Source organism: Paramormyrops kingsleyae, chromosome 17, assembly GCF_048594095.1.
Source record: "Paramormyrops kingsleyae isolate MSU_618 chromosome 17, PKINGS_0.4, whole genome shotgun sequence".
NCBI classification, from domain to species: Eukaryota; Metazoa; Chordata; class Actinopteri; order Osteoglossiformes; family Mormyridae; genus Paramormyrops; species Paramormyrops kingsleyae.
The window spans coordinates 14,852,787-14,874,744 of record NC_132813.1 but is presented as its reverse complement, the minus strand read 5'-3'; the positions used below and the strand labels follow the sequence as shown (position 1 = coordinate 14,874,744).

At 39.4% G+C, this 21,958-nt stretch overlaps 1 protein-coding gene and 1 long non-coding RNA gene across 6 annotated transcripts; one reads left to right on the top strand and one right to left on the bottom strand.

The window, feature by feature from the left end:
• Nucleotides 1-549: 549 nt before the first annotated feature.
• Nucleotides 550-20,994, bottom strand: LOC111841502 (uncharacterized). 5 transcript variants are annotated; one of them, XM_023807286.2, is made up of 16 exons: nucleotides 20,179-20,989; nucleotides 9,833-9,864; nucleotides 8,049-8,084; nucleotides 6,664-6,699; nucleotides 6,543-6,578; nucleotides 6,338-6,367; nucleotides 6,143-6,190; nucleotides 5,921-5,964; nucleotides 5,621-5,676; nucleotides 5,290-5,507; nucleotides 4,022-4,272; nucleotides 3,419-3,785; nucleotides 3,286-3,333; nucleotides 3,040-3,111; nucleotides 2,525-2,797; nucleotides 550-1,447 (listed from the first exon to the last, which is right to left on the bottom strand). In XM_023807286.2, exons 1-16 carry the CDS (start codon nucleotides 20,229-20,231, stop codon nucleotides 1,431-1,433), a joined length of 1,617 nt encoding a protein of 538 aa, XP_023663054.1. In that variant the 5' UTR covers nucleotides 20,232-20,989; the 3' UTR covers nucleotides 550-1,430. The 5 variants fall into 5 exon arrangements, with proteins under 5 accessions (XP_023663054.1, XP_023663053.1, XP_023663049.1 ...); XM_023807285.2 differs by having other exon boundaries at nucleotides 550-2,797; nucleotides 3,419-3,554; nucleotides 3,651-3,785; XM_023807281.2 differs by having other exon boundaries at nucleotides 550-2,797; nucleotides 5,621-5,673; nucleotides 20,179-20,994.
• Nucleotides 11,956-15,450, top strand: LOC111841505 (uncharacterized). The gene is made up of 3 exons (XR_002837696.2): nucleotides 11,956-12,190; nucleotides 13,611-13,721; nucleotides 13,961-15,450. It is a non-coding gene; the product is annotated as an uncharacterized lncRNA (long non-coding RNA).
• Nucleotides 20,995-21,958: the final 964 nt, after the last annotated feature.

The window sequence follows — 21,958 nt, the reverse complement described above, 5'->3', positions numbered from 1 at the left end:
GTAATTAGCACAAGTAGTTGAATCAGACGTGTTAAATGAGGGGAAACCAAAAAATGTGCAGGGCTCTGGCCCTCCAGGACTGGAGTCTGACACCCCTGTGCTAAACTTAAGCTGTGTAAATGATGTGCTTTCCTATTATTGTGCAAAGCAAGTAATGGACTAATAGGAGACTGGTCCCACAGTCTCAGAAAGATGAATCAATCTAATACAATATTGACAGTATTTGGATGAAACAGGGAATTTTCCATCAAGCTGTAAAAAAGTGACCAGGACAAAGGACTTCAGTGCCCGAGACAGCAGAAAAAGCAAACAAAGAATTGTGAAATTTTTTTTAAACATCTTTGGCTGTGAAATAAGGTAGGATATTTCATAAAGGACAGACTTAAGGACCAGTGTCTGGCATTTTCAGCGAGAAGCAAGGAGGGACCTCACTCTGAAGAATTTGAAAGACATTAAGTCTAAACTATTTATAACCATTTCAGTTTACAAATGTTTATAACGTTTAGGAACAAAAATTATATAAAGCAACCTGCAAAACAAATGGAGAAGTTGTGTCAACCTCAGGTTGTTTATTTCAATCAAGACATCCCAGACTGCAAAATGTGAGCCTTACACAAAATTAAAAAAGCTTATTTTACAGTACAACTCACCATATTTGGAATGCATCTGTATATGAGACAATTTAGTCTTTAAATAGTGCAAGGTGGCAAGGTGTTTGGTATCATTTCTATAGGAAATAATAAATCGCAACAAAAGAATATTTTTTTCTTGAAATTTTGGCTTGAAAAAGTCCAGAAGTTCTTTGTTACCATCAAGTTCCTGCTACTTCACAAAAAGCCACTGACAGGCAGCAGCTCAGAGCATGGATTTGTGCCATCAGCACATCGGCAACGACGAAGAAGGTCCAAACTAAGGAATGTACAAGTGATATGCTATTCTACAAAATCATATTTTAGCGACTAAAACCATACATAATGTATATCTGGTAAAACCTGCCAAACAGAGAAGCAAGTTACAGCACATAAAACAAAATTTCTACTGAAGCATGTGTGAGCCTCCTGTTTTGGCTTTTTCAGTCAGTCATTCTGTATTCAGAGTAAGGTGACAGGGCACATAAACAGGCATGCACAACTGGCCAGTCAGTTTGTAAACTACAGAATCATTCACTGGATTCCTGAAGTATACTTCACAGTTTAAGCATCCACAAAATGTCACATTTCACTTGCCACCCTCCCACCCCCAAAAAGAAGAAATCCAAGATGAATCAGTGGAGGAGGACAGCCACTGCATCCACATGTCCCGGGCCCACAGTGTGTTACCCAAACTACTCTGACGAATGATCGATTCCTTTAGATTACCCGTCCCATGTTTCCCAAGACGGAATATTTGAGAAGTGCTTCTGGTTTCACTGTGAACTCATTCTTGAGGCATCATGATGCAATTATTTCTGTGGCGGGACAGGAAAACATGTGGTTACATCATGTACCGTAAACCAGCCATGGTACCGCTACAATGCTAGTCATACTCACGTGGTCCATTTAGAGATGCTATTTCTGTTAATGTTGTCACGATAACAAAATGTCAAATTTCAAAATGGATACCAAGAAAAATATTTAAAATTCATTACGATTTTTGACACTCAACATTGTACTGAGTTGCAATATATACTAATTATTTCAATTGCAATTTTGTTTGCAGTAAAAACATCACAACCTTCTGCAAACTCATGTCATTATATCCAGTAAAACCTTCACATTACATTGTCAGTCAAACCATAATGCTATTAAGTACAGTAGTAGCCATTGCAATTGTGCTGTAATTGTTTTCAGAGATTCGGAAGCACTGAACACTATTAACAATTAGATGTTATTTTATATTATAATGGATAATAGAAAGCATAGAAGTTTGTATCCAAATGATCAACACTAATCAACACTACCTCAGGAGATCGCATGGATCTGAACACGACCCATAGGTAAAAATAATTACAGACCACTGTCTTCATGTGGAAATATTTAACTGACTACAAAAAAATGTTTTAACCCACAGAAAAAATGCAGGTCACATCTCTACTTCATCTGCAACAGGGTCATACAGCTTAATATGTTAATAACTCAGAAATAAGATACTTATATGGTAAAACATAATAAGGCCCAGCTTGTATATGTCCTGTGGTCTACCATCTTCAATTAGCACAAAGCTACAGTATTTCCAGACGCTACTCCAGCTACACTCTTTATCTATTAAGCACAATAATGAAAGCTGTGATGCTTCTAATCTAGTCACCTTAATATCACCCCCATGTGAGACTGCACTCAGGTATGGGCAAGTGCATTGGTAGTCTATGAACCTCAGTGGTTAAAGCGAATGGGGAGTGCGGGCTATAGAATATATTGAAAAAAAATCAGTATTGAAACAGTTTCATACATGACAGAATTGATACTTTTGGTACATTCAATTCTTTTGACAACACTAGTTACTATCTGTGCCAGCAAACCCAGAGACAGACAGGTGGCATACCTACCTTCAAGGACGTCCCGAACCTCATTGGGCACGTCCTCTTTATTGAGGGCCTCATGCAGCAGTGAGGCGCTGGCTCCACCTTTGACCTTCCGCCGCCACAGATCCAGCATCTTGAACTTGCGCATGGTGAGGTCCTCATCCGGCAGCTTTTCGAGGTCCTGTAAGTTCAGGCCCAGATAGAGGATAGCCACCTGCTGCCACTCCTTGCCCATCTTCTTGGCCACCATCATCAGCTGCTGATCTGTGACGTCAGGCTTCACCGTCTGGAATCCATCTGTGGTTCAGCAAGTCTTAGTCAGGCCGAAACCAATGGCGGACATAACATCACAACATTCAACCATCTGTAATAGAATGATTTCAAAAGGTACCTATATGGGACAATTCCATGAAAAAGCCCCCCTCATAAACACACACCATAAAGTGAACCATTTACAATGCAAATACACAAGCAAATCAGCCAACCTTTGAAATGTACTATCTATGCGGCCAAGCCGCATTATTAAAAGCCTGGATTACCGGCCACGTCTTTCCACTTTGACCTTTTGTTGGGTAGGTCTTCATCTGAAGTACTCATACTTCTCTTCCGTCCTACAGGACACACACACACCATATAGGACACAGTGGGGGAAAGCAGGTAGCCAAGATCTGACATCCTTCTTCAAATTCAGTATAATTTTGTTTTTACATAGCTGCCAGTTATTTGGGCACTTGACTGACTAAATAAATAAATAAATAAATAAATAAAAATAAATAAATAATCACTTTGACTACTTTTCCGTGGTTTTTCAGTTGCATTGTCCTCACAGTCACCTATGAGAGAAAGCAGGAATAAACAAACTGCACACACCGACAGGGCGTACACCCGAGAAGAGTGAAGGCTGGAAGCGGGACCCACCCTCTCGGAGCTTGGCAGTCCACACCGTTTGTTCAGAGTCCACCTCAATGAGCGACAGCTCGAAGGGCGGCGACTGCTCAAAAAACACCTCAAAATAGCCCTTCAACATGACCACCTCCTGCGAGAACTGCAGCTCCTGCATGAGAGAAATATATACACACACACACACAAGATCAACGGCTAGGCTTGGCGTCATGCGATTAAAGTCCCCTGCAATCATTTCATATCCTGCCTTGGGACCAATCTCGGCCTCCGGCTCGCTTGTTAGCCGATAGGTCTTCCCCTCCTGCAGCAGCCTCTGACATGTGGGGGGCTTCTCGATTTTCACATACTTTTTATTCGACCTCTGCACCACTTTCTTGATGTCCTGAAAGAAATAAAAATGAACTTTTAAAATAGCCATTAATAACTTACATTAATTGGTACTTTTACCCATTTCTGACCATCCACAATGAGGTTCAAAGCACAATTCATCCCACTACTAGTGAACACTTCAGGTCATACAACAGCATAATTAACAGCTATGCAGTTAAGGGCTTATCAAGGATGCTCACTGCCTCCGCCCTCCCCCCAACTGCAATTCTGAGACAAGCAGCAACCTACATTTATATCAGACTGGTTGTTGGTAGCCAGGTAAATGCGGAAGGAGGAAGAAGGGCGCTTGGCCAGCTCCTTGTACACCAGGACCACTCCGTGGTGTTCAGTCGGCTGGGATGTCTGTACGACGGTGCCCACGGGGGAGAGAGACGTCACTGTCCACTTAATGTGGCTCCCAGTGTGGTCAGTTGGCGGCTCGATGAGGGAACGCTGATTCTTTACATGCAAGATGCCAAAGGTCAGCTCACTTGTCGGGTCTTAAAAAAAAAAGAAGCCGAAACACAGTAATGCAGTTCATATCTGTACACATGAATCAATGAGGCCACATTCAGAATGAAACGCATTCAATGCAACAAACACATATGCAGCTGACTTGAAAAATGCAGGAACCCATCCTGCTACAGAACAGCTATACAATCTGACATTTACTACTCAAACCGCTCGGGCATCACTGCCCATCTTTGCAGGTTAGGCCACCTAAATTAGCTACTAAACATAGATTGCAGTTTTTCAAATATTCCTGGTATTTTAAACTTTTTACATACAAAGGAAACATCACAACATACCATAAAACATACAGATACAGAAACACTCATGGCTGTAGTATCCATTAATATAGGGATGCACTCATACCGGTACTAGTACAGTACTGGGTTCGATGCCTATAACTAATACCACGTAATGACATACCAGTGATAACATTATCGAGGGAATCAGACAAAATTCCAGTGGTATGTAAGAATTTCACGGAAAACCCTTGTGCAATGAAATTAACAGAAGCTCATACCCAGCATACTCTCTGAGGTAGTACGTGATGTAGAAAGTTTGTGATACCCCGGCCCATGACACGTCTTTAAATCAGAACGGAATCCAGCCCTGCCTGGTGCCATGTATGAGCATATGGGTGTCTAAATTAATGCATGAATCTCAGATGGAAATGTGCACTTTAACCAGAGGTGGAAAGCGCAGGTTCATAAAGTACAGATCCAGACCAAGATTTTGTTCCAACTAGCCAGTTGAGTACTCTGTGACTGTTAATCTGTATTTTCTGGTTCTGAACATTCCACCTCTAATTTTAACAGACTTTCAACACAAAAATACAAATGTAATTAAGAGTCTAACAATCCAATGATAGTTCTTTTCAGGACCCTTTAGACAAGTCAACGATGCTGGGAATAATGCAATTAAGCCTTGTTCTTTCACAAGCTGCTGTCACAATGTGACAGGTGATAGTTTGACAGTTTATGGCACCAGAGATATGATTCTGTCCTTACCAGCCAAACAAAGGGAATGAGGGAAGTGGATGGATTTTAGGATGGACGGATCACAGTCCACATCAAAGATAGGCCCAGCAAGCTTCCAAGAATCTTTGAGACACATCGCGTACTTGGTCCAAGACAAGATTGAATACTTGATTTGCACCTTCTGAGAGACTTCAAACGCCAGCCCAGTGATAGAACACTGGTAAGTGCCCTCATCCTCCAAGAGCAACCTGGCAAAAGGAAACAGTCGTAATCCCTACAATGGACAGAAAGCACTAAGAACTCCTGTCTGATTACCAAAGAGATACAGGTTACATTTACAACGGACACAATGACAACTTACAGATAACGTCCCCGAGAGATATTTCTTGGAGTTACAGAATTGTAGCCTTCATTCTGCTGAAGTAAATATTGCAAATATTAACTACAGAATTATTCCCATGGTTAAATTCCACTGTCTTAACAATTCTGAAGCAAATGAACTTAAGAAAACATATCAGCACAGTGAGTAAAGAACTGAAATTGATGTAGGCAGTGTCAGTAGTAATAATAATAATAATAATAATAATAATAATAATAATAATAATAATAATAATAATAATAATAATAATCAGTAAGCAAATGTTGGTCGCCTGAGACCCACCCGAATGGCTTCACATTTAGAACAGCTGGTCTTGGGTAAGGCATCTGAAGAGAGAGAAGACAACTTAGTATGGAGGACCAAACTGGAATAATATGACCCCAAGTTAAGTGTGGCAGCACTTATTCAGCAATACCCCTGTTTCCACCTTGGCCAGAACATTTCTGTCATTTGGACCTGTTGGTTTTGGATTAAAAAAAAAAAAAAAGAATCCCTGAAACATACCTCCCCCACCATGCTTTTCTGTTTCTGGTTTAGGAGGTGGATCTGGTTCTGTAAAACAAAAATCATGAAACATAGCATGACACACAGGACCCAAAGCAGCTACACTGCAGCAATCATTCCTTTCAGCTTCAAGGGGAAGACAGGGAAAAAAGCAACACCATTTTTATGGCGTTTCAGAATAGAGTCTGTTCTTACCGTGACTGGACCTTGAAGGTTCAGATTCATCTTTTCATGAGTGGGACAGAAGGAGGAAAATCAAATTATCAGAAGCATGACTTACAAGCAATCAGATATGCCTTCCTAAATCACATCTATAAGCATCTTTGAGCAGCATTTTAACCAAAGGACAAACTGTCATTATGAGCCACCAATAGCAACAAGGCCGACGTTTTGATTTTACTTTCAGTGTCGTTGTTCTCAGTGGAGCTCTCATTTGCTGAAAGAAAAATGACAACAGACACAAATTATACACCTTTCAGACAAACAGAAAGATTTAATTAACCCAATTCCAAAGTCCTAACCTGAGTCCTCTTCCTCTGAGCTATCTTCCGTACTGTCTGTTGAAAGAGAATCGGTGGACACACTAATGAGAACCAGACAACTGAAGGTAGAACAACTAGACACTTTGAAAGACACTTTAAAAGGCCCCAAGCCAGGGAACTGCAACCCCCCAGTTCTGTAATTAGAGGTGCATATCGTATCGGTATCGGCACCAATCCATACATATTTGACGGATCAGGTATCGGCCATATATGACCGATCCACATCCGATTTGGTAGTCTGTAAAAAGGCGAATCCTATTTCTTGATAGATCGATTTGTACACGACAGCTCTCTCCCATTTTAGATGTGTTTTTGCAGCATTTAACCTAAACGCTAATGCTGCCACTTTGTCTTCCAGGATGCAACGCCGTTTTTTTGCCACTCAGTGAGTATGAGTGCATGCAGTGACTTCCGCCTGTTGTGACGTCTTGTGCCTACCCTTTGTAGTATGTAGAGCTTAAACTGACTCTCAAACCAAACGTGGCATGCGCTGCACTCTGAAACCCATTATTTTCTATGGCTTGCACAGTGCAAGAACAGTTTTGCACGGCGCCGAACAAATCACAAGTGCAGGGCAGCGCGTTGCTTGACAAGCTTGTGCACACATCACGGTCAGAGTTGAACTTTGCTAAACTTTGACCGCTGCGAATAACAAAGTGAAATAGTGATCTTATGTTCGTTCATCATTAATGAATTGTTGACTGTATTCATTCATCATTTGTTCATAATTTGTACTTCAGTCGTAACTGAGCTATTACAAAGTGTCCCATCAAGTAAAATGCTATCTACACAACTGTGTAAGACAATGCGAGAAATATGAAAAAGGCAATGGATGATTTGGGATTCACTAACTTGGGCTGTTTTGCTCACTCGCTGCATCTTGTGATGCAAGAGGGGCTGCAATCGCAATGAAGTGGAAGAAAAATCGTGGGGCATTTTAAGCATCTTGGAAAACGTTCAAATTGAACTGCAAATGCCTCAAAAACGCTTAAAACAAGATGTATGAACAAGGTGGAACAGTACAGTACATCATGTATGTTTTTTAGTAGCCTGATTAAAGATTTTTAGCATGCATTTTTTCATTTGTATTTACTAGTTTTAAAAATAAACTATATATATATATATATTAAAGCAAAAAGAGCTCGTATCGAAATCTGTATCAGCAGTGGTGTATCGGAATCAGATCGGAATTTGAAAAAATATGTATCGGCCCATTCCTATAAAAAATCAAATAGAATTGTGATCAAAATGAAAGACTGTGATTATTTAGGAAACGATATGCATCAGAAATTGAATCGAATCACCTTGAACCAAGGATTTATACCCTTACTGGTGTTCCCTACATGCAATATGACATTACATACCTGAGGCATTGGTTTCATTTGCAGTCAAAGCATCTGCTATTCAATAAAAGGTGGGGAGAAAAAAAATATTACTAGATTCAGCCAGTCAAGCTCCGCAGTACTGAGGAGTTACCCACTAAGTAACAATGCAAATACAGTAGTCATGGTAACAACACTGACATCTAAAATTAGACCAAGGCAATTTTCAGTAGTTTATTAGAGAACAGTGTGAAAATGTTCACCAACACCGAGAGCTGAAAACTGCTATAATTCTCGGTTTCCCCACTACAACACAATCAATAGTGATGGTTTCCATTAAACTAAACTGCTAATACAAACATCCAGAAAAATCCTCAAATATCAGAAAACCTTTTACATTTGCTTTTTTGTGGCAAGTTGGGGGAAAAAAACAGTAATTGACAGAATTGCAAGGGAGAAAGAATTTGCAAATTAAAAAATATGTAGAACAACGTCACAACCCTATACTAAGTGTCCAACTTGTACATAGTAATTACAACATGCTTCTGTGTGAGAAGAGTGGTGAGTGGTTCTGAAACTGTGGGTAGTGATGAGTTGATTAAAAAAAAAAAATCAACTCATAATAATAATAATAATAATAATAATAATAATAAATAAAAATATCCCCCCCCACCACAAGCATGACATTCTTTACTACAGCTGTGTTTTGAAATGCACAGTGATGGCCCACGAATTGCATTATTTGCATCATAGTCCAAGCATTTCATTGCCTCTGCTTTGTGAGAAGCACGAAAACGTATTAAGATAAAATGCTCTGTGGTTCTTCCGAACTTCTAAAGCTTCTAACTCATGGAAAGCCCACTCACTCCATGCTGGAAGTACAAGACATGAATCTTGTTTGAGATAATCGATGGCAAGTATTATTTGCATGAATCCACACTCTAGTCCTACATTCCCAATTCCAAAAAAAATCAGGGACAAAACAGAAATTGCTAATAAAAACAAGTAAGGAGTGATTTGTAAACTGACTTGTATTCAAACCAAAATGGTATAAAGACGGTACATAAATGGTATATAGCGGTGTAACAGTACAATTTTCCCATGGTTTGGTATGTCATGGTTTTCAGACCACGGTAACGGTACGGTTTCAGTCCCGTTATATTTAAGAAGAAAATAAAAACACATCACCCTTTAATCAAACAATGAACTCCATGTAACAACTCTCCATTCTGAAAAAAAGGCAGCATGGCTAACTAGGCCTAGTTCATGTCTCTTCTATATGAAATCAAGGAGAGAAAAACTTTGAATATGAAAAGTGCTTAACTTGGATAACTTGTAGGTGTTTTGTCTATACTATTTCAAATTAACAGTGCATTTAGTACGTATAATACCTGTACAAGGAATATTAAATTAATTATTGGAAGAAAACTTTTGGAATACCAAATCTTACCTTTATTAAGAAAAATAATTTTTTTATTTGACAAGAACATATACAAAGTTAACCATATCACCGTTAAGCTAAACAATTGCAAAGATACACGTTTATTTTAAAATTAATGCCTGCAACATACTCCAAAACAGGTGAGATGAGGCAGTTTAGGACTAATCTGAACAAGTCGTGACAAACTGAAATTAGCATGCTGCAGTCATCAGATTTGATGTATATATTAAAAAAATTATAAAAATGAAAACATCACGTAATATGTTCTTGACACAAATGGCATTCATTTCCAAGAGAGAATACAATAACATTATTAACTGTTGAAACAATGACATCTAGTGGTGTGATTAACAATTTAAAAAGGTGATATAAATTTGAGTCCTACCTTTCTTGTCTTGCAACGACACATCTCCATTACTGTATGGGGGAAAAAGGTTTTTTAAAAAAATTATTCCCAAGTAGGGCTGCAACTATAAAATTTTCATATTAAAATATTCAAATGACATTTTTCCTCTTGAACATTCGTCTTTTTTGCACAACTTCGACTGACTTTTTGAAAAGCTTTTTAGATGCTCTTGAGTACTGTCTTGACTCATACCCACCATCTTTTTTGCTTAATCACTCGTGTATTACTTGCAAGAGGAGTTGTACTGACCCCATGCAGCAATCAGAATATGAGCTGAATGACTTTTGTAGTGCTACAAGAATTTACAAGTGATGTACTGAAGCGGAAATTTTGACCAATAGGTTTTTGTCTAGCACTTCCAAACCCAATAATTGGATAACTTGAGCCAGCAGTGGGAAAACAAAAGGTGAATCTGCAGGCTAGATTTAATAATAAATTAAAAACATCTCACAAACCACATAAAACAGTTTTCTGGGCTGGTACTTTGACTGGACTTCTAAGTGGCGAATGAGCTGATGAAATGCCTCATTTTCCACTATAGGAAATGGATCACATTGCAATACAATCATTGTGTTCAATAGTATTCAACAGTTAAGTCTTTAACTCTGGTGCTGCTAACACTGAATATTGGCAAAGTCTGAATATCAGACTGACAATGTCATATTTTGTTAACTGATATATGGTGCATATGTAGTATTTACCAGTCATTGGAGCTTTTCCTAAATCTTATTTATATTCAATTTTTTCAAAAAACTCAAAGAGTGTTTGCAGCACCAGTCCCAATTACCTCAAGAATGCAGTCTTACAACAAAAAGGCACCCATTACTAGTTATCGGGGTTTATCTGTGCATCTGTGTGTGTGTGTGGGGGGGGTTGGAGATGTTTGCCAAGTCATGTCCGCTCAGGAGATGCCACCCTTGGCAATTGTCCATTTTGCCATTGTCATAATCTGGCACTTGTTGTAACTAGATGCCAGAGTTGCTGCCAAGGGTAACAGCGGCCACCACACCCACGTCTGGAATGTCAAACTTCACACATACTGTGCATCCAGAATCATCAATCTACACTCAATACTCCATAACAACAAAGCAAAAATCAGGATTTTAGAATTTTTTGCAAATTTATTAAAAAAAATAAACACAACATCACACCGACATAAGTATTCAGACCTTTTACTCAGTACTGTACTGAAGCACCTTTTACAGTGATTACAGCCTTGAGTCTTTGTGGGTATGAGTCAACAAGCTTTGCACACCGGATTATGGGATTTTGTGCCATTCATTTCTACAGATCCTCTCAAGCTCTGTCAGGTTGGACGTGGACTATCAGTGGACAGCTAACTTTAGTTGTTTTCTCCATAGATGTTCATTCGGGTTCAAGAGTGGGCTCTGGCTAGGTCACTCTAGTACATTCAAAGACATGTCATTGTCTTTGTTTTGTGCTTAGGGTCATTGTCCTGTCAGAAGATAATATTTAGCCCAGTCTAAGGTCCAAAACATTCAGGAGCAGACTTTCATTAAGGATATCTCTGCTCCATTCAACTTTCCCTTGACCTTGACTTTTCTTTTAATCCTGGCCGCTGAAAAATGCCTGCAATACCCAACGACTATCATTATTCGGTTGTACTGCAGCCTTCTTTACTGGAACAAATTAGTTTTTTCAGAAGCTCTTCAATGTCTTCACTGTCTCATCTTAAAGTGGGCAATCAAATTTGTTCTGTTGAAATGTTCATCTATAGATCCTCCTTGAGAAATTTTAGGGAAGCATTGTTTGCAAAATGCATTTCTAATGTTGTTTTGCCAATATTAAACATTTCACATAGCAGCCATTTTTCTAACTGTTTAGTTTGCAGGATGTGCAAAGCAATATGGGTCAACATTTTAAATGGAATTATCGGTGATACATTTTGGTTTATTTTTAGGGCTGCAACAATTCATCGAGTAACTTGAATAACTCGATCACAAAAAATCCTCGATGCAAATTCTTTGCTTCGATGCTTCGTGTAATCCGCACAACTATGTACCGCTTAGTGATCACTGTGTTTCACTCGGAGGATTATTACTGTCGCATAGTGTGATTACGCTGCATTACGTGTAGCAGGTTTGATTTGATGGCGCAATGGAGGAAGACAGGGAAACTAGCGAGGAAAGTCAGAGAAAAAGACGAAAAATGTCAAGTTTTGGACCATTTCAAACAAAAGAAAAGCGAAAATACTGTACAGTGTGTCCATTGTAAAACCGAATTAGCTTACCACAATAGCACAACGTCAATGATTCAACATCTCAACAGAAAGCACCCAGTCTATGCATCCAGTCCACAGAGCGGAACCAATACAAGGTAAGCGCGAGCGTTTCACTCACATTTGCGGCTAAAAATAGACCTGCAATAGAAACGTATTTATGAGCATATTTGTGAATAAAAAATTATAACAAGATTCAGCCCAAGCAGCCCCTATTTTTCCTCAACAAAAAAACTAATAATACAACAGTAGTGAAAATGATGCTGTGGTAGTTTAACATGGAGCTGGAGCCTGTCTATACACTAACAGCAAAGAGCAAAGAGACGGTTCCGTTACAGAGATGGTGAACTCAGGTGGAGTGAAGGAAAACAACGGCAGTGCTTGTAATTGCTACTAAACCTTTACTGGTAAAGAGCTTTTTCCGTTTGTCTTCCACAGCAGCAAGGCTACAGTAAAGCTATACAAGTTTAAATAGAAGCTGTTAGTATGCAGATAAACTGTTAGCTTATATAGTTTGACATTATATTTAAATTCGCAACTTTGCAGCAGGCTGACAGCAGCCGTCACACTTCATTGCAGTGATACCTGCAAAAATGTACATAAAAAAACAAATGTACATGAAGGCACTAAAAGGGTTTAGTTCTTTTGTCAGTTGTTGTGTGTCTATTTTTTCTTTTTTGAATAGTTACTATTGCTCTTTAATAAGAAAAGTATTTCTTATCCGATTACTCTATTAATTGATGGAATAATCGACAGAATACTCGATTACTAAAATAATCGATAGCTGCAGCCTTACTTATTTCTAACCATCGGCCAACGGCTGACTGACCAATACTGATACGAAAACCCCAAACACGTCTGAGAGCGAGAGCAGCGCATCAACCGCCAATGATGATTTAGTACCTATAAAGGGAGCTACTTCAATAGTATGGAAGTGGTGTGGTTACAAGAGGTCAGAACTCCAACAAAGCACAATTCTTTGCAAAATATGCAAGAAAATTGTTAGCGCTAAAAAGGTGGAAACACAACAAACTTGCTTCACCACTTGAACAGTCAAGTACAACCAGGCTTTGAAGGCACAAGAGGAGGAGATACTAACAGCTGGTGATGTGCAGCCCAGAAGTCAACAAATGACTCAACCTAGCATTGCTGGAGCACTCATTAATTGTACTCCGCATGACAGGAAAAGCAAACGGTGAATGTAAATTATTGATGTAGTTAAATATAGTTTGGCCAACATCCCAGATAGAAAATATTTTTCAAAAACATCCTTACCTGCGATGTATGAAGCATGCCATGACTAGCTGTTCCACTATCGTTGATGGAGGTTTTTACCTAAACCACAGAAATGTGGTTGAGCAAAACTGCTGACCGTGCACTACATCGACAATGTACTCCGACAATGGACAATGTACTCCGGCATTGTGACAAATTTCTTTCCTAAGGATCACACAAAGTGAAAGTGAAAATATTGCGAGTGGTTTAATGGAGTTTCTTATCTCATGGTATCTACAACAGGATAAACGGGTGTGTGTGACAACATTAGCGGGGTCAATATTGTTGAAGCCGCCACTCTCAACATCTGGACCAGACTGTCATGCTTTGGCCATCATCTACGCATTGCTATTGGTAAGTTTCATTTACCATGAAAACAAAACAATTTTTTTTAAATTAGAAATGGCTGTCACTTTCCCCCAAAAATCATTATCCTCTCTATTATATCCCCGAGCCCCATGGCTATTCATAACAGCAGGCAGTCCCAAAACAATTGTCATGGGTCTTACTAAGGGATAGAGAGGTGTGTGTGTGTGTGTGTGTGTGTGTGAGCGAGTGTGAGAGAGAAAGTGACTATCATGCTTTATCTTCAGAGAGGAGTGTGAAGGACCCCAGGATTGACAAAGCAGTGGGAGTTGTGGCTTCCTTTGCTCACAGCTGGAAGTGGCAGCGGGCACTACAGGATGCTCAAGTGGAAATGGGCTAATTTCAGAACAAACTGGTCACAGACTCTCCCATTCGATGGGGATCAAGACAAAAGATGATCCAGTGGTCGCTGGAAAAAGAAAAGGCCATCACACAGGTCTTCGCTGCTGACATATCAAGCAGACACCTGGTGCCAACATGGCAAAATGTAGAGGTTCTTGATTCTGAGAAAGGTTCTAGGTCCTCTCCTTGAATTCACTGATGTGTTCTCTGAAGACTATGTCACCATCCCCTGCGTGAAGCCTGTTCTTCAGTTATTCGGTAAGAACATTCTACAGGCAAAAGAGAATGACACAGACCGCACAAAGACAATAAAGAAGTCAGTACTGAACTACAGAAGAGCAATTATGTGACAGACAACGTGATTGAGGAACTGATCAGTCTGGCAATCTGTCCAATCCATGCTTCCGCACTGAATACATGAGCGAAAGTGAGAGCAAAGCCATCCAAGCCAGAGCAGTTTGTGAAGTGGAATCCCTTCTATTAGAATCACACAGCTGCAGAATCAGAATTTTATTTTTACACAAGAAATCAGAAGAAATGCAACAGTTCCAGCACTGATATTCTACCTTATTCAATGGTAATCCAAAAAAAAAAGATGCAAGGCAACTACATTTTGACAGCATTTTATTTTTATAAACAGTGAGTGTTTACATTTTTACTGAAGGTTATGTTTACATTCGTACTTAAAATTTGAGGTCAGTTTTATTAGGCGACAATATGGTGGAGGCTTCTGAAGAGTTACATGGTTGAGTTACTTTAGTTATAGTATTATTAAACTACCTAGGCTATGTTTCTGCTTACCATTGAGTTATGCTCCGTCACGGTATATAATGCTGGGTCACAATTATTGTACTACAATGCTGCTGCTGACACCGTGTGGAAACATTCACACATTGAATTAGGTAGTCTGTCATCAATGACAGTAGCTTACTTAAACGGATGGAAAATCCCCTTCATTTTGTTTGCAATAATAAATGTTGCTGCCTGCAAGTTACATTCACCGATGAAACGTTCAGTATTTTTTTTCTATATCATCATAAATATCATTAATCACAACTTTCTCGAAATATCATGATATTTTGAAGCTGTATCACCCACCCCTAGTGGAAAGCATCAGAAGAGTAAGTCAGAGTTGCGAGATGCCATTCAAAGTGCTGTCCAAGCTGTAACTCCTGAAACCCTCAACACTCTTACAAGTTCAATGGATGAAAAATTTAGAACTGAGGAAAAAAAGATGGTTATATTAACATGTAAAACTGATTGTTTCTTGTTCTTGAGTAATGGAAAAACCTCTTAAATGGTATTTTCATTTATGAAACATATGGTTTCAAAATCTTACCCATTCAGAAAATAAAGCATACCCTGCAGAATCTCAGACAGACATTTGTAGATGTTGTTTTTAAATACTCATTTGAATAGCCTGAACCAACTTTGATCTTCCAAAAAAAATCCACCATGTAGCCTCTCTTAGTATGTATAGTTATTGACCAATTCGGTCAAGGTGTTCAAATTATCACATTTGTATAGTAATTCCTGACACACTGTACACAGGAACCCTGGGTTATGTCCTTTAAAATGATCATTTCAGTGAATGCTACGTAACATTGACACTTCCCATTAAATACTGTAATTAGAGGAACTGTGTTTGTTACTGAATTGTGGCATGTTTATAACTGTCCTTGAAAACAACAGGAGAACCGAGATGTTTACACCTTGGATCAGGTAAACAATTTTTCAAACATTGAAGGGGGGAAGGTTGGACATGAGGAACACAGAAGCTGTGGGAATAACAGCTGCACTCTCTCAGAACAGAGGTCTGAGTATTGTGCAGAGAGAGCTGGCAAGGTCAGCCTGTGTTAATGACTTGCTGTGACTCACTATCTGCCTCAAGCAAAACAACAGCAGGAATTCAGGGATCTGTTATCATCTTGCATCCATAACAATGTCCCTGTTCATGTACGATGCAAAATCATTTTTTTTTTAAATGACTAACTAATGCAAAGGCTACAACTGAAGTAAAAAAAAAAAAGGAATTAAAAAAAGAGAAATTATGTTTTTGAGTATCACCTATCAAGACTCCTTGGCATCACTTTAGGAGCCCTGTATTAAAGAAAATTAAAGTAAATTAAAGTAATGATTGCACCCTATATACTAGGTTATGTATTTTAAACGGTCAAACTAAATTTGGGAGAAGCTCACCGAATGTGCAGGCTGGTAGAGACTTGCATATGGTTATCAAAAATCTGATCCAAAGGAAAATCTGTACAATATGATACCGACCAAACGAGAATAGCAGGTTCAGGAGCACAATGAATCATCTGCGGCGTTACTTTATCAAAACAAACAAAAGGTAACTTACCATATGAAGCACAGCCACATAAAACATAGCCACATAACTTTGTTTAAGAAAAAAAAAATCTACCAGACAGTATAGAGTGATACTTAAGTACTACTACTATCAAACCCTCACAAGCATCCTAGTGTTCTCTTCAGTAACATGGTACTGAGTACTTCGCCAAATACCCACAAGTAAACAGATAAAAAAAAATAAAAATCTGAGTTTATCTACTGCCAAATAAGAAAATTAGTCTATGGTTACTTATTGATTTAACTTGAGACCTCAACTCTGATGAGCCAGCAAGAGTTTTTGATACTGACAGAGTACAGGCAGTGTTTTTACAGTATTACAAAGTTATATTATTGGGCTTTTTTCCTTAGTTAACTGAAATGTTATATTTGTTTGAGATAATGGAACCAATATCAATTTGAATGATATATGGAGACTCCACCAAAAAGCCACACCCACATGGGGCGAACATGCAAACTCCACACATACAAAGCAGCAGTGCATATCCACAGTGCCACCTACACAAACACAGCACTAAAGAACCAGACAGGTTTCACATCTGTGCGCTGTTGTATGAAGGCTGGCAGACGTCATTGTATGGAAAAAAGTATTTGCTATATTCTTAGAAATGAAAGCAGCCCAAGTCCTAATTTTTGCAGTGCAAAACAGAACAAATGTAACACTAACCAAACACTATGGATTAATTAGTGCTGATTTTCACGGAGTTTAACTAGCAACTCGTATCTTAGCCTTCTTCCACATTCTATACCTGCTGGTGTAGCTAATAAAAACAAATAAGAGGTGTAGCTTTTTTTCAGATCAGCTGCAGTACAGACAAAATTTCACAAATAAATTAGGAAGGAAGTCACAAAACTCAAGTGTTCCACAAATAGACAGGAAGTGAAACAAATGTGGAAAAAAACCCATTGCATGTGTACAAATTACTTTGTATTTTTGAGGATATGATTTTACACAACAAAAAATACATATTTGTGGACAGTGAAATATTTGTGGATTGTGGTACATGTTTGTGGATTGTCTTCTGTGGGTTACAAATAATAAAGTCCAATATAAATTTCCATAGTTCTACATAGTACATATTCGCTATCCATGTTTTCACAGCATGTTCTGACAAAACAATAAACCATACAAACTTACTTCAGTTAATGACCACATCACAGCCAACACCACAATGCACATATAGCCAAAATGGAGATAAATTAATTAGTGCAGTGTTTTTCTAAATTAAGTCCTTGGGGACTCCCAGAAAGTTCACATTTTTGTTTCTTCCCAGCTCCCAACACACCAGAACTAGGGCTGTTACTATTGATTATATCAATAATTGAGTAATCTACCGATTAATCTGACAAATCACTGAGTAATTGTTTATGATATGATATACATTGCATTCTGCGCAAGGCAGGAACCAACCAACCACTGCACGGTCACACATACAGTTAAATTGAGCCACTCCGGTTCATTTAAGTTGCATGTTTCTGGATAGTACAAGGAAACTGAAGATACTGCCAAAAGGGCACACCTGCACAGAGTGAACATGCAAACTCCACAAAGTATCAGTGCACAGACACAGCACTACCTGCTGCACCACAGTGCTGTCCTGACTGACTTGCACTATGTGCAATGTTAATATCATGTATACTATAATAACAACAATAATAATAAATAAATTAGACAGGGAAATTCTCTTTTCACCTCCCCCATCTTGCTCTCCATGATAGCAAGCTTGGCCGTGAAGGGCAGCCACCCCTTGCAGTGCTCAGGAAGCTGAGGGTCAAGGGTCTTGTTCAAGGACTCACGGATATGCTGAGGCAGGGCTTGAACTGGCAACCTTCTGATCACAGAGGCTTAGGATCAGAAGTTCACCATTCAATGCATATGCTGTGTCTTTAATGGGGGAGCGCTGAATGGCAAATTATTCATGACTTAAGCCAATAAACACTCATTTATTGGGGGAGGCTAAATGAACATTTTATGGGTGTTTTAGCCACCCCCCCTACAATAGCCTTAATTATGGTCATAAGACACAGAATTTAGCAAGCATTTTTATTGATGGTTCCTTTTCAAAATTATCTAGTATAGACGCTCCTCTACTTATGAATGAGATACGTTCCAAAGGGCCGTTCGTAACTTGAAATGTTCGTAAGTTGTTATTCAACATTATTTTAAGGTTATACTTAAGTACAAAGAACTAGGATGCTGGGAGTACGTACGCTACGCTCCTGCGCAGTGGAAGTAGCAGCCATTAGTCATACTAGGTGGCATGCAGAAAAAAAATTGATGTTGTGGACAGGAAACGGGAGCCCAAACATCAAAATCGTTCAGACTTATTTAAAACATACAATATCCATCCATCCATTTTCTGAAACTGCTTATCCTGGTCAGGGCTGCAGGGGGTCCAGAGCCTATTCCGGAGGCTTCGGGCACAAGGCAGGGAACAACCCAGGATGGGGCACCAACCCATCACAGGGCACACTCAAACACCATTCACTCACCTATGCACACCTATGGGCAATTTGGAAACCCCAATTAGCCTTAGCATGCTTTTGGACTGTGGGGGGGAAACGGAATACCCACAACAACACGGGGAGAACATGCAAACTCCACATACATGGAACCCTGGCAGAGACTCAAACCCAGGTTTCAGAAGAGTGAGGCGACAGTGCTAACTACTGCCCCACCCCTACACACACAATATGTTCCCAAAAAATATTATACGATTAATATGGATCTTATGATGCAATATGATGTGGCTAAATGACTAGGCTAATTTATGTTTCAGCAGCGATTATTTTAACATAAAGGAAGCATAGAAAGTAAATTAAGCAAAACAATTTAAACACAGTTAGATAAATGACAAAAACAGGCAAGGCTACTCCGAGAGGCTAAGTATTATCATTCACTTTTAATCTGGAGTACTTCCACACAACTGATGGTTTTCGCTCTTTATTTTCACCTTTTTCCATTACGCACCGTCTCCCTTCCACCATATTGCTGAATAATCGAGATTTTTAATGGACGCTTTCAAATAATCGAGTAATCACGACAGCTCAAGCGGTAACTAATCAGGAACGAGCCAAACAATTAATAATAGGGAATACCTGGTACAGGTGTGGTCAGAGCTAGGCGAGTAAAGGGATGGACCGTAAAAAGGTCTGCGAGGACTGGGCTATGAAGAACTAAAATGGTTTAATATTAGACAACACTATTAAAGTACATTGTCATCAGCCAAGAATTAACTGGATGGTGATGCCTATTGCGTTTCTTGATAAACTACGTTCATAATTTGTTATAATCATCAAAAAAGTATAGCCTGAGGTCTTAATAATTCTTTATGTTTCTATGCAAGCTGAGTAATCGCGAGCTCTGCAATCCGTCCTGACCCATTGTTACATGCCCTAAAGCTGTTTTATGAAGGCGCTTGCGCATGCTTTACTACAGGAAACTATATAAAGTGAAAAGCATCGTAAACATTATAAATATAATATATTTCCGTATCGTCTAAAAGAGCCTGCAAAGCAACATCAACAAAGAAATAATGGCGTCGCTATCACATTGCATCGTTATTGGACACTGTTAATCCTGCGGATGCGATGAGTACTTTCACCCTTTCTTTAAACGCTGTCATTAAGCTAATACTTCCTCCTTTCATTACCAAGAGGGATCTACACATGCCAGTTATCGCAGAATAACATGTTACTCGCTGCACACTTTTGTCAAGTTGCACCTTCAGCTTACCCTTCTTTGAAATTATCAGACGAGCTCCCAAAAGCAGTCATGTGTGCCACCATCGCCTGTTTCCACCAGCAGCGCGGTTGTTTGAAAGGTTCTGTTGCTTGATGTCCTCTTAGGCAAATAACTTGCAGAAGAGCTGCCCGCCACAGATACACCTGCGTTCCGCAGTCCTCGCGATAATTCGCAAAATTAGCAGTACGTTCCGTGCATTAGTGGTGAGCGGATGTTTTCATCCCAAATACTAAGTTAAAAGCACATGGCGTTTAGGGAGCAGTAAAACAAACACACGGAGTCGGCCTGACGCCAAACAAGGCGGGGTATCCAAGCTCCCGCTCTCCGCACGCTCAACCACCATTGCAATTGAGGGGTTAATCATATCCTAATTTACTTACTAATTCTAATAATATGTCTAACATAATGTAGACATCAGATTTGGGAACTGATACTAGCCCGGTAGGACGGGGTGATTTCACCCCACCCAGTTTGGAGAAATTGGGAACTGACGGTACGCCGGCAGGTCAGGACGACCTGGCACGAGACACGAGGAAAACAGGAACCCATCATAGAACGGATACTTATTTTTCCTTATGCTTAACAAAAGAAGGAAACACGTACTTACTGATTAATTAGGAACATGTACTCACTGGCTAACTAGAGCAAATGTCAAGATGTGTTGTAGTCAGGCAAAGGGAAAATTACCGAGACGGGGGGGGGGGCGACACCCCAGAAGGCCTATAAAGGGACAGAGTGTCCAGCTGCAGACGCCTGTAGAGTGGAGCTCCACCGGAAATACGTCACCTCCACAGGAAATACGTGATTTTAAGGGACGTAAAGTGGCCAAGAGTGTACAGCTGTCACTACCGAAAATGTTACACCTACCGAAAATGTAACTTCCGCTACTACGCATGCGCACATTCATCACGCATGCGTCCACGAAACCACATTTTCTGGCACTTCTTTATTACGCATGCGTAATGTACACTTCCACAGGCCCGATACTGCGCATGTATTCACATTTTGCGGCAGACCGTGATTGCGTGATTCAGGGCTTGGACATCGTGTATCATCATTCATTGGTCACGTACTGTGAAATGGGTCATTGATGTTTATATTTGTAGTTCAGCCGTCACTTTAGTGTGGTATTTAAACCATATTGCTTTGCCGATTGTAATATTTGCATCTGTGTGCGCGTTGTTTGTAGTGCCTGACAGTAATCTTACATAAGGTTTTTCCCAAGGGTATTGCTGAATAGATGCCTTTTCTTTAGAAAACGTAATAAAATTGGGGTGTATATCAATCTTGTGTACCCATATTGCTTATCAAGGGGCTGTGATATATGTACAGCATTTTCTAAAAAAAAAAAGTCACACCAAAATAATAGTTAAGAACTTTTATTTGCACAACATAAACAATGTTTATGTTGTGCGGTTTGGCCCAAGAAAAAACAATCCGTCGTCTGTCAGAAACAAATATAATTAGCTTTATTTAGCACCACAAGACACTGCCATAACTGACACGAGTGTGTGGTAATTACACTGATACAATTAAGAAATGAAATGACTAAGGAGAAAAAAAGCAGACTTAGTTTAAGTAACTTCACAGCACATCGAACTGGGAGTAGTACATAATGGTAACATTAAAGTAATGTCACCTTTGACTGTAAAATTGATGGCCATACCCTGTATTTTACGTTGCTCCTTCTGAAGCACGTTGGGCATTAAAGGCCTATGCGGAATAAAATCTTTTAAAGTCGAAGGACTCCATCATTATCCGGTTAAATCTT